The sequence below is a fragment of the Fringilla coelebs genome (assembly GCF_963513975.1).
Source record: "Fringilla coelebs genome assembly, chromosome: 8".
Classification (NCBI taxonomy): Eukaryota; Metazoa; Chordata; class Aves; order Passeriformes; family Fringillidae; genus Fringilla; species Fringilla coelebs.
In genome coordinates, this window is record NC_140066.1 from 28030130 (window position 1) to 28050567 (window position 20438).

Genomic DNA, 20438 nt, shown 5'->3' on the forward strand with positions numbered 1-20438 from the left:
TTTTCAAATATCACTGTTTCATTTGGTTATATTAACACTTTAGGTTTAGACTATTTGCAAGAAACCAAACTAGACTAATTAAAAGCCATCACAAAACTGAAATAGTAAAATTGTCACAATAGTGATCCAGTTATAGCAATGGTCTTTGAAAGATTTACCCTGTAGTTACAATTAGATTGGGTGACAGGATATCAGTAATGTTATTTTTTCTCTCTGCAAAAATGATATTTTAACAGTAGCTAGTACAAGCTTAGGACTGCAGACAATGGACTGTTTTTATTTCCACTTCTAAAGACATTTTCAGCTTTTATTTCCTGTGTCCTCAGATCATTGCAAGAAATGGTGACTCTTGCTATTTATCTGCTGGTCATCTTGGCTCGAGCTCTTGCAGGGCCTTGCAGTCCAAATAAAGCAGGTAAAATAACTTAAATCTCCTAAGATCTCCTGTAATTAAGATGCCACCGGGTTTTTTCCTTCAAAATCAAAAGGTTTGCCTTCAGAAAGTTAAACTGTGGATTCTCTAGAGCTAATCCTTAAATTTCTTTTATTGACCTGCTTTGAGCTGGCACAGTAAAGAATGTTCCATACAAGTCCTAACCTCACAAAGAATAAGCATTTAGCTAATTCTGTGCAATAACCATCGTGCGAGAGAGTTAATCACAAAAGCATAAAGTAGCAAAGGGAACAAAAACAATTAGAAATTTTCTGTAATAATACAGGCTAGAAGCAGCAGATCTTTGCTGCCCAAACTGGGTTTTAGTCCCACAGACTACAGTCAGATTGCCAGGGGTGATTGAATGTGCTGGGCTGAACTCCTGAATCAAACCGTGATATTAAAGCAAGAAAAATACAAAAATCATTGAAGGTGAGGCTCAATTGCACACTGATTACTGCCTAGAAACTGAAGTGATCTGGTGCCTGACAGACCTGTGAAATAGATTTCACTACAATTACAAAATGTGCTTTAGAAATATGTTGGAATATGCCTCAATTCAGTGTTTGCTTTTTAGCGCATGACTGCTGTCAGGTTGCGGTCAGTCATTTCATGGTACGTGTAAAGTATTTGGCCCTCCAGCCATTTATTTCTGTACCTTTATTTGTACAAGCAGTTTCTCTTAACTGCAGGAATTTTCATAGCTCTAAAGTTGCCAGTTTTAAATCTGAGCATTAACACAAGCAGAATCAGCTTGTATGTGCTGAATGTTTGTTAATCAGAAAAAGCAAATTGTTCATGTCTCTACCCGACTTTCCCAGATTATTCCCTAGCAGACATGGAAAGGCTGCAAAATGAGGCTTTTAGCATAAAAAATGAGAGTGGCAAGGGCTTGAAAAGAAGTAACTGAATCATTCCAGGGAGGGTACCTTTTTTTCTCACTGTAGTAATTGGAAGTCTTCCTCAGTTTTCAGGTCACTAATGGTGAATCAATATTTGCCCTCAAAATTTCCATTTGACATTCAAATTAGCTGTGCCTGTGAAAAATATCCAATTCTGCTATCACGAAGCTATCAGTCTGTCTGTTATGATGTTCAGCATTCATGTGTGTATTAGCAATCACCATGTTTGGAAATACACAGCACTGCTGTTAACAGGGCTGGGAGTTTGGGTCATTTCCTATTGCTGTTAGCAGAGCTAGGTTCTTCAGTTCAGTTGTAGATCTTGGCTTTTGACTTGACAATTGGAAAAATTCAGGTTGTGCTGGCCTACAGTGCCGGTCCAAGAGGAGAAAAGGCAGACTATCTATTGTGGCCAAGATTTATACACCTGTACAGAACAATGCAGATCTACAAAGCCTACCAAACAACCTCACCAACATTATGCTTACAGAGTCAGTGGTGTTACAGAAGCCAGTTTTGCAGCATAAGTTAATGGGACATTCTCGGTGCAGTCCTTTTTTATTTCAGGTTTCTCAGCAGAGTCTCTGCTTTTCAATCAGCTACTCCAGAAAGACAAAAAATTCTCACAAAATTCTGCATTGATTAGAAGGCAAAGGCTAAAGTCTTCCAAAGAGGACAGAATTTAACAACCTGAAGGTCTGTTTTGTGTAGCAAAAGCTGCTCTCATTAGGGGACCTTCCAGCACACAACCCTGTTCACAGAAGGTTAAGCCCAATGGAAAGTAAGTGGGTGGACCCACCTCTTTGAAAGGAAATTACTACTGATAACTCCAGGTATATAATTTTCCTTCCAGATGTAATTCTGGTGTACTGCTATCCTAAAACCATCATTACCAGAATTCCAGAGTGTCCTTATGGATGGGAGGTTAATCAGCTGGCACTTGGAGGCATCTGCTACAATGGGATCCACGATTCAGGATATTACCAATTCACAATCCCAGACCTGTCACCTAAAAACAAATCATACTGTGGCACACAGTCAGAGGTAAGACTATGAAGGTCAGCATTTCTGACTCAGGAAATGGCTGCACTCACTTGAGAGAGTCCTATCCTCTTCAGCTTGAAGTAAGCTTTAGGTACCAATGGAAGAAGGAGGCAAACTGCAGAGTCAAGGAGAAGGAAGAATCACAGCTTTGCTTTGCAGTTCCAGGCAAAATACTCACTGGCTTAGTGGTATTAGTCTGCTGTTCACCTGCACCTGAGTTATGTCTAGTAAGGCATGTGAATAGACAGCACAGCATTTAAAGAGCTAACAAACCATGTTTCCTTGGGGAGGCTGTTTTGACACCAGAGTCTTCAGGTTTCAAAGTTTATTCCTGATGCCTCAAGGACTCAGTACTGCCCAGATTTCTCTGTCTCACCATTCACAGTTCAAGAATCCCGTGTATCACTTCTATAACTCCATTGTCTCCAATGACTCCTCAGTGATTGTGAAGAGCCAGCCTGTGAATTACTCATTCACCTGCTCATACAATGCCAACTACCTGGTGAACCAGGCTGCCTTTGACCAAAGGTACATCCTCTTCTGGGAGTGTGTCTCACCCTGTCCTCATCACCACGCCTCACTCATGCAGAATTTTGTCCTGTCCCCAGGGTGGCCACTGTCCACGTGAAGAACGGGAGCTCCGGCTCATTTGAAAGCCAACTGTCCCTCAACTTCTACTCTGTAAGTGCTCTTTGCCACTCACACCTTCACCTTTACCCTAGAAAGGCTTCAGCCAAAGGGCTGGAAAAAACAGGGCTGCTGCTCCTGACTTTTATGTGTCATGGAGCACATTACTAGCCTGGAACAGATAATTGCAGTGGGATTGGCAGGAGTTCTTCTTTCTGCTGATTAACAGGGATATACTTAGTGAACAGAGCAGACTCATGCCAACTATTCTTTTAATCCCTCAAAACCAGACAGATTTTTCTGCTGAGAAGTACATTTCTAACCTGCTGACAGGTTTTATAAGAAAAATCAAAACTTGTGTGTAGTCCCACTGCAAAAGCAGCATGAATCCGCACATACTCCTGGCCTTGCATGGCCTCTATAGACACAGAAAAGCTCCTTGAATTTCTCTTGCAGCTTTCTCTCTGGTCCTCTCATCTGACAGATATTTCATGTACCCCACAGATCTTTAGGTCATGCTGGAATTTTGTCGCCAATAAAATATTGTCCCTTGATATCAGGCAGATCTTTTGAAGCATCCCTCTCCTCTCTGTAGCTCCACTGCACTGCTGGAGCAGCCAGCTCCTAATCCTGGAATCTTTTCTCCACAAAAGCACAGTCAAAAGCTCCAAAACAGCCTCTCTATTTTAGCACACCTAGAAAACTAGGAACATACTGTGTTAAAATTATATGCCAGGTAAAAGGAGTATTTACCACTAGGCAAGCCAATGCTAGGACTAAACCTGATATTCTTTGTATAATTCTGGTGCTAGCTTTGTTACCATCTTACCCAACAAGAAGCACTGGGATTTAAGATAGGCATTTCAGTGTATTTGTAACCAAACTTTTCCACTGAGCACCACACTGCTCTGTGTTCAGCAGGCTGGCTTTTTTCTTGTGATTTCTGCTTGTCTTCATTCCTTCAACATGTGGCCATGTCCCAGCTCCATTCCCATTCTATACACTCATCTTCACTCTCACTCCCATCAGCTTCCCCCACCACCAGAAGCAGCAGCAAGCTTGCTTCCCACCCATGCTCTGTGAGAATACATGCAATACATGCCACAACTCAAACCAAGTTCTCTCACTGATCATCATTATACGCCAAATATTAACAAAAATATTTTTAAACATCATCTTGGGTTTGCAATAATCCCAAACTCTAATCCCAATCACTACCAGTGAAGAGTTTGGAGGTTGCAGGTTTCTGGGATCAGTCTCTCCAGTGGTGTCTGAAGTTGAATCATGCCTTGCTTTGCATGTTACAAGTAATGTATCATGCCTTTGTCTTTGTCTTTCAAAGAATGCCAAGTTCTCAAGTATAAAGGAAGCCCCCTTTGTGGTTGAAACATCAGAAATTGGTTCTGACATATTTGCTGGAGTGGAAGCCAAGGGCTTAAGTGACAGGTAGGCAAAGGAAGGAGGAATGAGTAACAAATTGGCAATTGGGACATTCCTTGCTAACCTGGGGTTTGTATCTCCCCAGGTTTAAAGTTGTTCTCAACAACTGCTGGGCAACTCCCTCCTCAGAGTATTTCTACCAGATCCACTGGCCTTTGATCACCAAGGGGTAGGTGGTGGTGGGACCTAGGGGAGCACCTCTGCTCAGCCCAGACCTGAGGATGACTGCAAAGCTGGTTGGGGGGTATAAGGGAGCAGAGGAGAAGCTGGCCCACGGCAGGGCAAATGCTTTCATCAGATGTCACCTCAGGAGATGTTTCACTGAAGCCACGTGGGCTCTGACACTGCTTCCCCACACACAACACAGGTGTGCCACAGACTACTCCATCCTAGTGCACGAGAACGGGAAAACGAACCGCGCCACGTTCCAGTTCAACGCCTTCCGCTTCCGCAACATCCCCAAGCTGTCCAAGGTCTGGCTGCACTGCGAGACGCACGTCTGCGACAGCGAGAAGTTCTCCTGCCCCGTGGTAAGGCCTCCCTGCTGGGGAAACACACGGTGCCACCTTCAGAGACAGGATGGCCAGCCCTCCTCTGCACCCCCGAGGGTACGCAGGTGCAGAGCCAGCGCCAGGGCTCTCAGCAGATGGAAGCAGGCACTGTGTGAGCCCAGCTGTGCAGCCTGACCCCTGCCATGCCACAGGCAACATTGGGAAACTTGTTTAAATGTATTGAGAAATAAGGTAGCCATTGAAAAACTCAGCTTGTGTTGATATCCCAGAGTACAGTCCTGTCTGATAAACAGCTACAGTTAAATGCAAGCCTGGAAAAAAGGAGAAAGTTGAGCTTTTTCCATTTTACCAAGTATCTCGGTGCTAAGAGCACCCTGGGGGCAGTGGGAGAACCTGTCTCAAAACTCCCAGTCCCCCTTCCCAAGGAAAGTCTTCCCTGCCATGCTGCAGTAAGTTATTGCTCTTGCAGACATCCTACTCTGCATAAAATACATAGATTGTCTCTGGAGCAGGAACTGAGGTAGAAGAGTGGATTCCTGTATCCTTAGATGGGAGCATGGTGAGGATGCTATACAGGCACATAATTTAACAAGGGCAGGTGCCCATAAAATGTCTTTCTTTAAAGACTTCTCTCCACCCTTCACCAATTCAGAGCTTTGCCATTCTTTCTCTCATGCAATGAAATAGAATTTTATTGAACCTAAAATGAAAGCGCAAAGTACTCCCTGGCCAACATGCTGTCATTTCAACAACAAATGTTTCTTGCTGGAGAAGTGAAAACATCACTCCTGGTGAGCCAAATTTTTCATTCTAACCCCTTTCTCAGTCCAGGAGCAAATTAAGGCAGCATTTTGTATTATACAGCCTCCATGCTAAGTAGGAGGAACTGACTTGTGCAAAATTTGCATGTTTGCCAAAAATGCATTGTTAGAAATTCTAAGTTTCAAAGGCAACAGAAATAACTCTATGATTTTGCAGATTTTTAAGATTTCTTCAACTTTTTATCCAGTCACAGATCAGATTAAAAGAAAACACAAACCCATTACTAAAAATGTGCCCCTCTGACAGTAGTGTCAAACACCTACATCATCCTTTCAGGCACTGTGTGGAATTCCCACCTCACCCTCCAGTGCAGGATAATTGCTCAATCAGGCAACATCCCTCGAGTCCAGTTCCCACTCAAAAATGCAGCTGGTGGTCTCCTGCAATTAAGGTCGAACCAAGCTGGTGGTCTGTTCTTACAAGCAACTCATAACCAGAATTACTACATGCTGAGTTTGTAATAAAAATGCCCACAGCTGGGGATCTGCAAAGGTCAGGAGATGCACAAGGACCTTTAATCTGCAGAGCACTGCCTCCAATACAGACCTTGTCAGCTGTGACAGGCATCATTAGTGCTGGACATGAGCTGATCTATATGGAAAGGATTTGGTGCTTCCTGTTTCTACCCAATGGGAAACAATTATCATCAGCAATAAACAACCACAGAAGCCTTCACAGAGGTCAGGGGTTAAACAGATGGAGCTCAATTTCCCTCTTCTTGACAGGAGTTTTTCTTAAGGCAGGGTGGGAAAGGCAGCCCACCAAAATCTTCAGAAAATGAACTGCAAAGACTCTCTTTAAATCTCTCCTGCACTGAGACCCCCAATAATTAAAGGCAGAAAAAAAAAAAGTCCCTAGAAAATATGCAGCAATTTCCTTGGTTGGAAACATAAGAATTTTTCCTGGTTTTTTTTTTAATAATTTTTAATTGTTTTGGTATACATGGGTTTCTCTCTGCTCTCTTGAGACATGTGACAAGCGCAAGCAGCGCGCGGAACAAACCGGAGGAGTTCTGGTGGCGGAGATCACCGTGCGCAGTAAGTGCCTGGGCTCGTGGGGTGCTTCTCCCTTTGGGAAGCAATGAAGCTGGCAGGTAGGAGCCAGAAGAGAGAGCCACAGCCCTCTGCCAGACCCCTTTGCCCCAGGGCAGCAGGAGTCTTGAACAGAAGTTGGTCCCCTCTGGCTCTGGCAGAAGAGCTCAGTGACATTCTCTTCTCTTGCCAAGTGAGTCGAGGCACCCCTTTGGCATTTATGATAAATGGCCAAACCACTGACACACCGAGCTGGCAGTGAAAGCTCTGCTCACCAGCCTGTGACCTCAGCAGCAGCTCAGACACGCTCTGACAGGTTGCACATGACTGGAAAAGAGGTCAGGAGCAGCAGGAAAGTTTTTCTTTACACTGTGTGTTTGTACTTCAGCGTATCCATAACACTTTCATGTGTTGCAGGGATGATTTGTGCCTCTCCCTCCTGACACACTAATGGCATTGCCATCAGCCTCCCCACTGCAGAGCAACTGCTCCCTCCAACTGCTGCCTCCTGCAGGCACCAGGGATTTCTCTCTGAGCTGGTTCATCGTTTGAAACAAGTCCTTGGAACAAACAATGTTTTTACTAGAGCCCTTTATACTAGTTTGTCAACGGTACCTGCACCAATCTGGAAGCCATTTTAAAATTATGAATACAGATACAGTAGAATTATTACAATCCATTATGTTGCACCAGTAAATCCCTATCGATGTTAGAAGGTAAAAGAACTGAGGATCCTTTTATAACTTCAAATAGTAAATCCAAGAAGAAGAAATATTCAGAATTTCAAAATGTGACAAATGTTTCCTGTTCTGCTTTTAGAAAGCACATTGGTGCTCTTTGCCCTATTTTAAACATCATCCTGATGTAATCTTTTTCTTCCTCTTTTACACAGGCAAAGGTTTATCCAGATTTTACACACTCTCAGGTAAACAGCAAAGGATGATAATGAAAGTATCAATCCCAAATACTCCCAGATTTTGAGTGTCTTTGTCAACATAAAATCCATAGCTCAAAGAAAAGACCTGAAATTTGAGTAAATTTGACAGAAGAGTGAACATTTCAAAATCAGATTTTATTTCCCAGTGTTATATACTTTGTTTTCCTTCTTTTAGTCTATCCCTCACACCAGATAATAAAATCATAGCAATTACTTCCAATACTGAACAATCTTCTTTCTCTAGTTGTCACACCCTCTTCCCAAAAAGAAACAATCATGTTTTACTAGGTTAACAGGGGTGTCTGAAAGCATTTCAGATTGGCAAGGCTTTGAAACACACCTTTCAAAGTCTACTTGTTAACATTTGATATGTTGACAGAGCCACATTAGGCCATGCAGTTTTATTGAATGGGGTGGGAAGGGAAGGTGAAAGGGAGCTGACAGGGAAGTACTCACACAGAGCCTGTGTTTCTCTTGCAGATGTCATCTTCCACCTACTTTTCGTGATTGGATTTTCTGCTGTTCTATTATAAAATGCAGCCCAGCTGTACTTCGTAACTTTCCCCGATCCTGTTTGGACCTGGACTTCTTTACTAAAGATGTTTATTTTACAGAGGAAAAAGGAAAGCCACTAAAAATCCTTTTACCATTTTACCAGATAAATAAAATATTCCATGAGCTTTGTGTCTCAAATTCTGGCAAATCCCAAAGCAGATTTGCTTCTCCCGAGTCTCTGCTGGCATTTTGAACTAGTGAAAACCCTTGGGTTATGTATTCTGCCAATGCCTCCTTTTAAAAAGCTGTGATGGCAATAGGACCTGTTTCTGAACAGAATATAGAGATGTGCAAACTCAGCATTTTTTAGTGCCAAATTTATCTTCAGGGTCCCCCTTCCCTGCCAGTCTCAGTGTGGTACCAAACTCCCCTCCAGGCCTGGTCTTGCCAAGTCCCAGTTTGTTCTGTGAAGTCTTGGAACAAAACAAAACTCAACCTAACATGGCAAGGTTGGGAGGAAAGGGTGCTTTTCACCTAGCAGTAATTAGAAGGTGCTCAGAGTTAATTACCTGACATTTCTTTCCTGATTCTCAGCGTTGTCAGTATTGATTGGTTGGATTAAGCAGAGCACACTGTAGGAGTAGGATGTCTTGCTGACTGGGCAGGCTCAGTGCTGGATGGCTGCATGGTGTGGGAGCATATTGAGCACATCTGAGGTTGGAAAACAAGCTAATGAGCTTTGCACTTCCTTGAAGACATAGCCAGTGGCAGATACAGCAGGGTCCAGCTGTTAGGTCTGTACCTAAGTAACAACAGCAAGACAAAAGCACCAGAAAGAGAAATCATGATTTATAAAAAGCAGGAAATGTCAGGACATGAAACAATTCCCCAACAAGCATAACAGTAGGTTCCTTACTTCCATTAGTTACTTGAACAATATTGAAAAAAAAAACCTTGGAAGTGTCAGAAACATCCTTAGAACTTTTCCATGAAACTTCCAGGATCCTAAATGTGAAAGAGGAAATAATGACTATAGTTGTTACACTTCCAATTAATGAACACAGTGGGTGTACCTGTGTTTGCACATACTGAAGCAAAAGCGCATTACAGATTTTTTACTATTGTTTGTAGAGAGGCAGCCTCCAGAATAACTCCGTGAAGGATTTTCAGCTTATTTTCAGTTATATTATTCAGTTTATTTTACCCCAGTGCATTTCCAGGGGCTCCTTTCGCTGCTCCCGGCGCAATCTCGCTCCGCGGGTGCCGCCGGGCGCGGAGGGCGCGGGGAGCGGGCGCCGTTCCCCGCCGCGGACAGCAGAGGGCGCTGCGGGGACAGCGCCGAGCTCCGCCGGGCCCGCTGCTCCGCCGGACGTTCGGACCGGGGCGACCGCCCCGCCGGCTCCGGGCCGCGTTTGCTGCATCGCCTCCCTCTCTGCTCTCCTCTGCTCCGCCGGACCTTCTGACCGGGCAGACAGCCCCGCCGGCTCCGGGCCGCGTTTGCTACATTGCCTCCCTCTCCTCTGGTCTCCTCTGCTCTCCTCTCTCTCCTCTGCTCTCCTCCCACTGACACCCCGCGTTTCAGCACCTCCAAGCGGCTTTTGCCTCTTCAAATTCTTGTCCCTCTCCAAAGCTTGTTTCTCTTGCCTTGCTTTTCCAGCATTCACTGCACTCCTACCGCGGCTATTTTGTGCAGAAAGCCTTGAACGCAGTTTCCTTGGCAGGTTAGTTGATTCCTTTGTGATTATGCAAGAAGTGTGGCTTTGGAACCAAGCGTGCGGGGTTTCAGCAGCTGAGGATGCGCCTGTGAATTCCCGGGGCGCTCCCGCCGGCCGTGGGATGGAGCCTGTGGCACGCACAGCTCCTGTCCGTGCTCCTGCAGCCCTCCTGCCTGCAGCCCTCCTGCCTGCTCCGCTCTGCATCACTGTCCCCCTACAGTCCAGAAATGGTTCATTGCCAAAAACTATCAAAACACAACTGAAAAACAGCTGCCAGAGGTGACTGTGGAAAGGTCTATCTGCCGGAGAAGGCAGCAGCACATCAACAGGTTTCAGCTTCGGAAGTACTACTCCGTAAGAAAGCAAAAGTTGACCGTCCTAAATAGTTTGCATAAAAAAATATCCACCTTCTTTTTTCCTAACCTAGCATATGGCTCATCACTACTTGTTCTACTGATCACTGTTTATGTTGCCTGTATCATAAAATGCAATGTTTGCTAAAGGTTTTAGCACAAGATGAAGTTTGATTGACTTCATCATTTCAGATGGACTAAAATGATGGATCTTTTCCAGTCAGGCCATGAAGATGCTTGCCTTGATCTCTCCATTTGAAAGCCAAATGCAAGTCTGCCCATGGAAACATAGGGACAGGAAGATTATTTAGAGAGGACACAGGTAATCTGTTTAGAACCCAACATTTGTCTCCACAAAGATTCCAGTTGGGCTTTGTCCCAGCTCTTCCTTCTATTTGGATGAACTCTAATGAGACATGAATTTCTGCATGCTTTCCTTCCCACAGTTTGGCACTGCAATGCTGAAGCACAAGGTCACAGAGGTCATGACGAGAAGTAGGAGAGAAATTAACGCACACAGGCGTCAAGATGATAACACAGCTTGCAGCGCAATGTTGCCAGTACAGTGACACACTTTACACAACATTTTCTTCATTAAATAGAGGTTCACTTCTCACTTGCAAATGGTAAACAGCATTAACCTGGGTGGCCTTTATTTGACAGTCACTGTAGATGCAAATAACAATTCAGAAGAGGTCTAACAAAAACTGCCAATGAAAGAATGAGTCAAATCTAACACAAAATGAGCAAGTATGCCACAATACAAGATGGTACCTTCCGTTGTGGACAATCTCTCCTTAGTATTCCCAAGCAAGCAGTGTTGTTGGCACTGTGATTCCTGTCCTGCCACCCCATGCCCAATAATGAAGAAGAAAGAGCAGGTACCGAGACTGTAAAGTCAGAATTAATTATGGTCAGTCATTAATGCCTCATATCCTGTGCTGGGATCTCACAATTTCAAATGCAAACTTTAGAATGAAGCCTCAGTAGGTGTTTGCTGGGGGACATGCACATGATCCTGCTGCAGAGATGCCAGGCTGGGTCTGACCTGACATGTCCCCCTTGTGCAACCCCTGCTAGGGCAGCCCTGCAAGGGGGGAAGCACATCAGGGCTGAAAGCCTTTCTGTAGGGGGATCTCAGCTCTGTAGCACACAGAGGTAAACAGTGCATGTGCTGCCAGAATTGGCAATACATTACACAATATAAACACAGCAATGTCCCAGATCCAGATGCCATGTATAGAAACTCCCCAGTCTTAATCCTCATTTAAATACCAACTTTATCTCTTTATTCTGTAAATCCATGACATTTTGTTTAAATGTCCAAGTCAGGGACAACAAAAAACCCTACCTCAGAACAGTATAATGGCTCACTACATCCAAAACACATCATAGATGTACATGGTCTGTATTGGGAGTGAACCTCTCACTCTGTACTGGAGATCAAGCCTTTTCAAGTTATTCCCATCCCAAGGGCAGCTCACAGGTGCAGACAAAAAAAAAATAGCTATTGATGGATTGGACCCCATGGCTCTTTCATGTAGCATATCACTGCAGGCCTAAAAAGGTCAAGTTTAGTGACTTCTGAGAAATAAATAGTAATTCTGACAGCCTGGCAGTCAGGCACACAAAGCTGAGAAAAGTGTCCTGAGCGCTATCTGAAGCCACGTGGCACTGAGAAGCAGAGACCAGCCCTGCTTTCCGATACATTATTCTTAACTTTGTTGTTACAGGGAAAACCTAGAGCATACCTCTTTAAAAACAATTGTCTTAGATATGCTCTGCTTCTAATAAGTATTAGAACCTCATAGGTATTTTAGAACCTATTATGTTCTAAGAGAAATATTGTGAGATTCCATGGTATGAAGCCCACCTGCAATGCAAATTGATGCTCTGGGGTGCAACCAGTCTCCAGATTGCTTCTTGGCAGCCTATGCCTCCTCCCCTGCTAAATTTTCTCTGCATGTGGTCTCATCCACATTAACACCCTCTTCCCACTGACCACCTTTCTCTGAGAATTTACACACTGTGACACAAAGCATCCCCTGGAAGGGATCCTACCCTGTTGCTCTTCTGCTTACACTCACCTGCTCCTAACAGAAAAATAACATCAGCATTTTTCTTCTGGGAGCAAGCACACCAACACTCCTCAGACACCCCTCAGACACTCCTCAGACAATCAGGATGTATCTTAAATTAACTTTATCATAAAAAGACAATCCACAATAGGTAGCAGAGACTTGTCAGTAACATGGCCCTGAAATGTGTTTTGAGAAGATCTTTCAGGTTTAAATTTCATTTTCCTTTTCCATAAGCACATTCTGCAGAGTGCAAATGATGCAGTAAGGCACGACAGGAAGTGGGGTACGTAGATCCTACAGCTTGGAGAGCACTAAAGCTCAGGCCTAATGCTAAAGCAAAGGTCTAATGCTAAAACAGACATCTTATCACCATGAAATGTTTGCCCAACACTATAAATTTACATGGTGATTAATCAGTGCTGATAAGAACATTCTGAGCACTTTTCACTGTCTCCATGCCCAACACTTCTGTGCTAGCACCTTATAGTGAATACTTCAAAGTACTCTAAGACCAGTAGCTGATTCATCTGGAAGATTGAATCTTCCCTTTACAAACTGAGAAAATCCAACATGTAAAGAACATCATGAGCACGTCATGGCAGGGGGTCATATCAAATTGGCACTCATTCCAGTAGAGGGGACTGTTACTGGACCAACAGAATATTAATCAAGGAAAAAATAGGTAGATTGATCTGATACTTCTGAGAATGAGATGTGAATTGAGAAAACTTGCAAATTTTGCATTTATTTTATCTGTATTGGAAAGAGAAAGTCCATATATACAGAAAATCAATACAATAAATTCAAGGGTTCTGATATGCAATTTATTATGTACCTGGTGACACACAGTAACAAATCACAACTGCCCATAGCTAACATAAAATAAAACTCAAAGGTTAATAACCTGAGAGGAAGCTTGCATCAACATTTTTTTCCCCACACTTGTGCTAGGTGTGCCACTGTGCCTCAGAGGGTGGCAGTGCTTACCCTGGATTGTTCCTGGACCCTCACCCCCTCCCAGCAGCCAGACCTGGGCTCTTGGCTTGTGTGAAGGCCAGCAATGCAGTTTCAGCTCCTGTCTGGGTACATGGCCTATCTCTAAAGGAATCACAGCACTCAGGAATTTCAGAGACATAACAGATATTTCCTCGGTGTTGTTGATCCCACTGGGGATGGGTAGGCTGCACAAGAGGAATAGTTCCTCTTTGTAAAGCTTCACAGGCTTTCTGCAAGAGCTGCTAAGAAACATAATCACCCTCTAAACAACTAACAGTAAGGACAGAGTCCTTACAGAGATTTGGAAACACTATTGTCTTTGGGAACCACATATAATCTTAAAGACTGACTGCCTTGGACCAAGTGCTGACACTTGTATATTAGCCATAACTAACTAGGAAGCATTTATTTACTGTTAAAACCCAAATATGCACCTCAGGGGAGCTTCCAGCTAATGCAGGGGAGGTCCTGTCAGAAAATGTTTTTAAAGTACTTAGGCTACTCATTGCAGAGGGGACACAATTTTGACAGAAGTGTCAGAGAAGGCCATTGTCCAGCTTTACTGTCTGACCATGCCAAAACACAGGGATATTTCAGTCAGAAGACCAAAACCAAAGTGCTCTAAAGATGGTCACAAGAAGATTGCCTTTTATTTTGTGCCACAAAATAAAAAGGAAAAAGTTATTCTGTAGAGCAACTCTGGATTGTTTTATCATATTCAATAATCCCAATTGCCACTGACTTATTTTTTTCTTGCATGTCAATTTGGATTTACTGGCCTCCCACAGATTTCAGTTGTTTGCATATTTTATAGTACTATGTAATGCATTCCTTACTTTGATAGCTTCAGAAGGATTTTCACACAGCACCTGTTCAGCTCCAAAAAAAGCTATAGTTATGTGTTTTTCACAATTCTTTAACTAACATATATTTGTCTGAATTCCTCTGCCAAAACATGGCTGATCTTTATAATACTGGAATACCTAGATCAAATAAAAAATTTCTATGTTTTTGGCCTGACATTCCCTGACTGAAAGGGAATACTGAAACTGAGGAGCTTGCAGGGGAGTTAAAGGATGCAACAGATGACAGTGATCCAAATCAGCAGACAGAATTAACTACATGGGATCATGTGTTACCTAAGCAACTATTAGGCAATCAGCAAAAATATTTTTTTTCCCTATGATGTATATCTGTACCAAGATTTATATCCAGGGGATGACAAGTTTTGCTCTCAAGTCTCTGATTAAAAAAAAAAAAAATTAAAAAATCATTTGACTTGGGAAAAGGTCAGTAAGGAATGAAACAAAAGTAATTGAGCAAACAAAAATGTTGCAAGATGAAAGCTAACCACTCTTCCACAGAAGCTCATGGTGCTCTTTGCACCAGCCCTGTGACAGCACAGAGAACTGCTAATCCCTCCCTGCCGCCTGAGAGGAGCCCAGCTAGGCAGATGTGAGCAGGAGCAGCTGCATTAGCTGCTCTTGGACAATCTCTATCTGGGCCTCATTGAAAGGGTATCAAACACGACAGCAAGATCTCTCTGAGAGACTTTTTTTAGAAAAGAACAGTCTCTGCAGCAACTGCTCGAGCTTCTGGCCATGCAAACTGGGGAAGAACCAAGAGGAACTTCCCCCAAACTCTGGTAAAAGTCCATGTAACTGGCAGTCACTTAAATGCATTGTCTTAAGATGACTAGGAACAACAATCACAAGGGCTCTGGATGAAAAGGTAGTTTACTTCAATTTTAAACTCTCTGTTAAGTCTGGATACTGAACGTCCATTAGAAAAGTTTCAATGTCTGACAGGCATATGGAAATTCTCCTGTCAAAGTGGATTCATTGAGAAAGTCCTTTTGTGAATCATTTCAATTGAATGGAAAAATCAATTTCAGACTGAAATTCTTTACCATATTGATCTATAGTAAATCTATACCATTTGCTATGGATCCTTGAAGCCACACTGGAAGTAATCTTGAAATCATAGAATAAAATATCACTAATAGATTAGACAACTAGAGGGTAGACAGCATCCCATCAAAACAGTGTTTTCAGGTTTGTAAGGTTGTGAGTAGGCTGGGTAAATCACTGAGGTGAATGCACTGCCTAAAAACAAGTTGTTATTACGTGAGGGTGTAGCTGTCGCAGTATAAAAGATGGTTGAGTAAGCAGATCAAATAGCAAAAAGGAGGAAGCTAACAACAGTGCTAAGGAGATTAAAGAAACAACAACTGATATTCTACTGAAAGAGGTAAGTGACTTAAGGCAAAAATAACCTAAAGAGAAAAAAAATGTAGAAAAATTTGCTTGCTTTATCCATTTCTTGGGCAAAGGTGCTTACCTGAAGTTAACAACTCCCTGTTGCCTCAGAGTTAAGACTTCAATGATATTGTTGATCTCTTCTGCTCTCTCATGTGTCATAATATATGTTTTGGTCTTTCATAGTAAGCTCATTAAAAGATGCTAGGGGATTTTTATGGTTTTATTTGTGAGGAGTATCCTCTCTAAAGTATCTAGTATCTAGTTCCATTTACCAATCTTGACTAACAGCTACTGTGTGACAACTTGCTTCGTGCATTTGCACTTTTGGAGTGGAGATGAGAAAAAGAAAGGGGATGGGGATAGGAGAAATAAAAATTCTAAATTCTTAAGTTCTATGACAACTATTTGATACATGGAAATATGTGAGATAATGAATCAATGTATAATGATATGTATTTTTGAAGAGCATGTGGAATTAATGCAAGACTGGAAGAAAGCAAATAGCACGTCAACCCACAGGATAAAAAGAAGGATCCACCAACAGCATGAATGCTATTTTTTCAAATAATGAAGTAGTACTACAGAATATTAAGTACCCTAGTGACTACACAGAGCTAAGTGAAGCCATCAATTCTACTGCCTGGATATAGACAGTCCTTAGACTTGGGGTGGTTTTTTTCCTTTTTTTTTTTAATTAATTTTTTTTTTTAAACAAACACAGATTGCAAAATTTGGAGATGAGAATGCAAATGAGATGAAATCCATCTGGGTGTTACAGAAGTGTTTCCTAATTTGTCTTCTTGCAAAAACTTAATTTAAAAAAATTAAAACCAGTATGCACCACTTTTGAATGAAATAGAAGAGAAGCAAAAGAAAAGAAAGAAAGACTTATGATTTCCAGCACTCATCAGAATCTTCAGAGCCTTGGGTTGTCCTCCAGCTGTGTTGGGAGGCTGAAGTCAAGCAACTTCTCTAGTAGCTCCTGCTCTGTGGGAATATGGGACCCTTTCTTGGCATTTGGTCAACAAGATAGGTTCTGGATGTATTACTCTAATATGGAATAATTAATGATATTAGCTACACCAAAGGTTTTACAACAATATGTGGGTGTATGAAATGAAGTGTGGCATGTGACAGCACCTCAGGAGGAAGTCTTGCAATGATCTGCACTCCACACCACGGGCTGAAACATGAGTAAGCTCGGGATGTCAGCAGCCAGAAGACAACAGAGGGTGTCACCACAGAAGGAGTCTTTGTCGTGGAGTGTATGCACAGCATATGGAGCAGATACTGCTTACTATATTCTAGCAGTTTTTAGTATTTACAAAGTGACTGAACAGTTTAACACCCTTCAAGTGTTCCTCTGCTGTTCAGAATCAGCTGCCTAAAGCTCATATAATTAATGATCCATTTCTCACTGGTGATGATGATTTGACAATTATAGTATTTACAGCATTTACTGCATGCTCCTGCTAACAGAGACAGATTTCCTTATGTGCTATGGGACATGAGCCCAGCTTAAATGCCATCATTTCCTCAAGGAAGATTTGAAGTTGGATATTACCAGTTATAAACAGAAATGTGGTATTGCAGGAATATTTTCCAGCATTTGCATTGCATACCTCTACCAGGAAGCACCTTCTTTGGATTGCTACAGAGTGAGTCAAAACGCTGTGACTGCAGTCATAGTAAATTCATCTAAAGCTGTGGGCAGACTGCCAGAGAAGCTCAAAGCACAGTTTTGGGGCAAACTACACCATGGTGGGTGTTGTGTTTGAATGGTTGAGAAATGAGCAGGCAGTATGCCAAAGAAGAGGAAACACTCAGGAGCTCCAAGCAGCCTCAAGTACAGTAACATCCCGTGGTACAGAGATTAATCCTGGCAGCGCTGCCTCAGGCTTAAAAGGTACTCAAGGCAGCCTGAGCCAGTGCCTGAAGTGCCACCCCAGGAGGTACACAACTGGGGATGAAAACACAGTCTGCTTCTGACTAGTTAAAGTATTTCTCAAGGCTGGTATCAACTGCAGCCAATCATATTGCAAAAACACCCAAGCCCAGCTGGAAATTAAGTGAAGACATTGTGCTTCAGCATTTCAGAAAAAAAATAATGCAATTCTGTTCAGCTAAAACTGTTCTTTTGATTTTTAAAGTTTGAAAGATCCCCAAAGCAAAATAGGGTTCAGCTTTCTGAAACTGCTGAAGACCAAATAAAACTCCTTCCTAAATAGCTCTGAGGTCTTCTAAAAGTACTTTGTGGGATACAGCCTGACCAGAAATCAGCTGCTCATCAGATAAGATGATAGACCTGACTGCAAAAAAGGCTGACTCAAATTCAGTACAGCTGAAGAGTACTACTTGCCTGGGTTTGCTGTTAAGTGCTACCCTTTTGTCATTTGTTATAATTACCAAACAAGCCCCCTTCCATCCCATTTCCTAACAGCAAGTACCAACTTCCCAGCAGAAGGAATCATGTTCCCAGGTCTGGCACAGCACAAGGCAATCTATATCAAAGGAAGTTCTCACCACAAGTGGATGAGAAGACACAGGAAAACTGTGTTAACACTATGTTAACTTACACAAAGGACTTACAGAGAGGCACCAATTTCCAATCTCTTCCCCATGCCCTATTTCCCAGCTTGTTGTCCTAGGTCTCATGTCATTTTAGCAACTACTGGCAGGTGCATGGGGTCATCACAAGAATTTCAGAACTTTACACTGAGGGAGAAAGTGAGATGCATGCACTGCAGTAACTGTGAGCTCAGACACAGAAGAAACAATGCCAGAGGGTACAGAACCCCTGACAAAATCCTCCTGGATCCTCAGAGCAATAGTTTTACACCAAAGCACTCCTCCAGAAAACCCTAGAAACAGAACACAGCATTTACAGGAAAGTAGCAGTCAAACTGGGTTTTAACAAAGAAGACAGGTCCATGTCTGAGTCAAAAATTAGACAAAGCATTCTCCCATTTCCCAGTGAAACTGGAGAGACATTGGTCTATCTCTGTTCTCAAATACCTGAACCTCAGATTCCCAGGACTTGGAGGGCGAAGCAAGCAAACCACAGAAACAGAAACTCCACCTCAGCCTTTGAGCAACCTGGTCCAAAAGGGATGAAACATTCTCCTGCTGAACCTGACAGGTGAAGGCATCAGAAGACTCCCTGGCATTGCAAACACAATCAGCACAAACAAAAGCTGGGCTAAAGTTACCTAAGGACGACTGGTCGGAAATGGCTGCTGACAGCAATCTGGAGAGCTGAGCCCTGCTTCCCACTGCCATGTGGGTAGGAAGCATTCCAAGGTGCTTGAGATGCCCAAACAAGCTCAGAGGTGTCTGGCACATTAACCAAAGCATTGGCAAGGCTCACCAGAGCAAGAGCTATTGCAGCACTGACAGGCAGGAGTGGCACTGAAGGGCACAATGAGATGTGCTGTCACCAAGTGGCAGCACAGCCATATCTCAGACTCTATACTTTCCTCTTATTCCATTTTATATTCTGCTGGCCCTGGTTTCTTTATGTGTTACCAGATATTAATTAAATAATCTTAATTAATCAGAGCATTTTGGTTTAATTGTTTCAATGGCATTCTGAGTTTGGACTCAATATATATTGCAACCCAGGGCAGCTCAGATCTTACGGGTTATCATATATTTATCACACTTCAGCTGAAAGGAAAACAACTGGGTATATGTGCTACAGTAGAAGAGTATTTGAGGATGAAGCAAGTAGCACTAGCAGTGAAGTGCAAGATTTCCTCAGTGCTAGTGGTGTTCATCTCTCTCCATCTCAACCAGAAGTAACACTCGATACTGTACAGCACAGGTAGGATTCTCTTCCTGGACAGAAAGCACACACTTCTGCTGCCATTTTAACCCAGAGAAAACCCTGTTCTTTTTACATGTTTATTGCAGATCCTTTCTGTCCAAAAAAATCTGGGAAACATGCTAGTTTTAAAACAAATGAGAAGTCACACTGAACACAATGGAAATTCAACAAAAGTGTCTGTTCTTAAGTGCTCACCATGACACATCTGATTAGTGATTTGTCATGACTTCCTACAGTACCTTTTGACAATCATATCTGCTGGAGCTCAACTAAAAAGCATCAGATCCATCCCTTTTGCAAACCTATTGCAGTGACTGCAGAGGAAATGCCTTTGAAGGGCATTGGAGCATTTACAACCCCATATATCACACACTGATTCTGAATCACACTGTACTGAATCAGGTATGCAAAGTCATGTACTCACCTTGCTCCAAACCCTTACTAAACATGACCCAGGGGTTACAGTTTAGCCACAGGAAGTACTGATTGCCTGAATTTGAATATCACTATCTTTTTTTCCTCAATGTATTCCCCTGAACTGCAATATACAACTATGGATTGTAGTCAAGCAATTGGCTTTTTCAAAGTCAGTAGCTTCACTTGGAACAAAATTGAACTTGAAAATTCTTTATCTGTACAACCCTGAAAACCCACATGTGCTATTGAAACTACCTCAAACACAGTCTCTCCATTTCTGAACCTATTTTCAGGTGCCAAAATACAAGTGCTTTAATCATTACATAAGCAACTTCAACAAGAGAGGCTTAATTAAAATCTAAATTCTCAGTTCAAAGCAATGCTTCTCTTTGTGATCTTGCATGACAGTGATCTCAAAAACCTTCTAAAATTTAGCTCCAGTGGTCTGTGTACACAGATTTCTTAAGTAATACATATGGAAATTAAAGACCATGGCAGTACTGTTTCAACAGCATAATTCAGTGGTCTTTTAAACCTATGTATCTA

At 42.6% G+C, this 20438-nt stretch overlaps 1 protein-coding gene across 1 annotated transcript; it reads left to right on the forward strand.

Annotated features, from left to right (window-relative positions):
• Window positions 1-339: 339 nt before the first annotated feature.
• On the forward strand, window positions 340-8281 carry TECTB (tectorin beta; the record flags this gene model as incomplete). Its single annotated transcript, XM_084209900.1, has 10 exons — window positions 340-415; window positions 2189-2379; window positions 2765-2907; window positions 2988-3060; window positions 4349-4452; window positions 4532-4615; window positions 4814-4976; window positions 6748-6817; window positions 7704-7736; window positions 8229-8281. 10 exons carry the CDS (start codon window positions 340-342, stop codon window positions 8279-8281), a joined length of 990 nt encoding a protein of 329 aa, XP_084066026.1.
• Between the last annotated feature and the right edge of the window lie 12157 nt (window positions 8282-20438).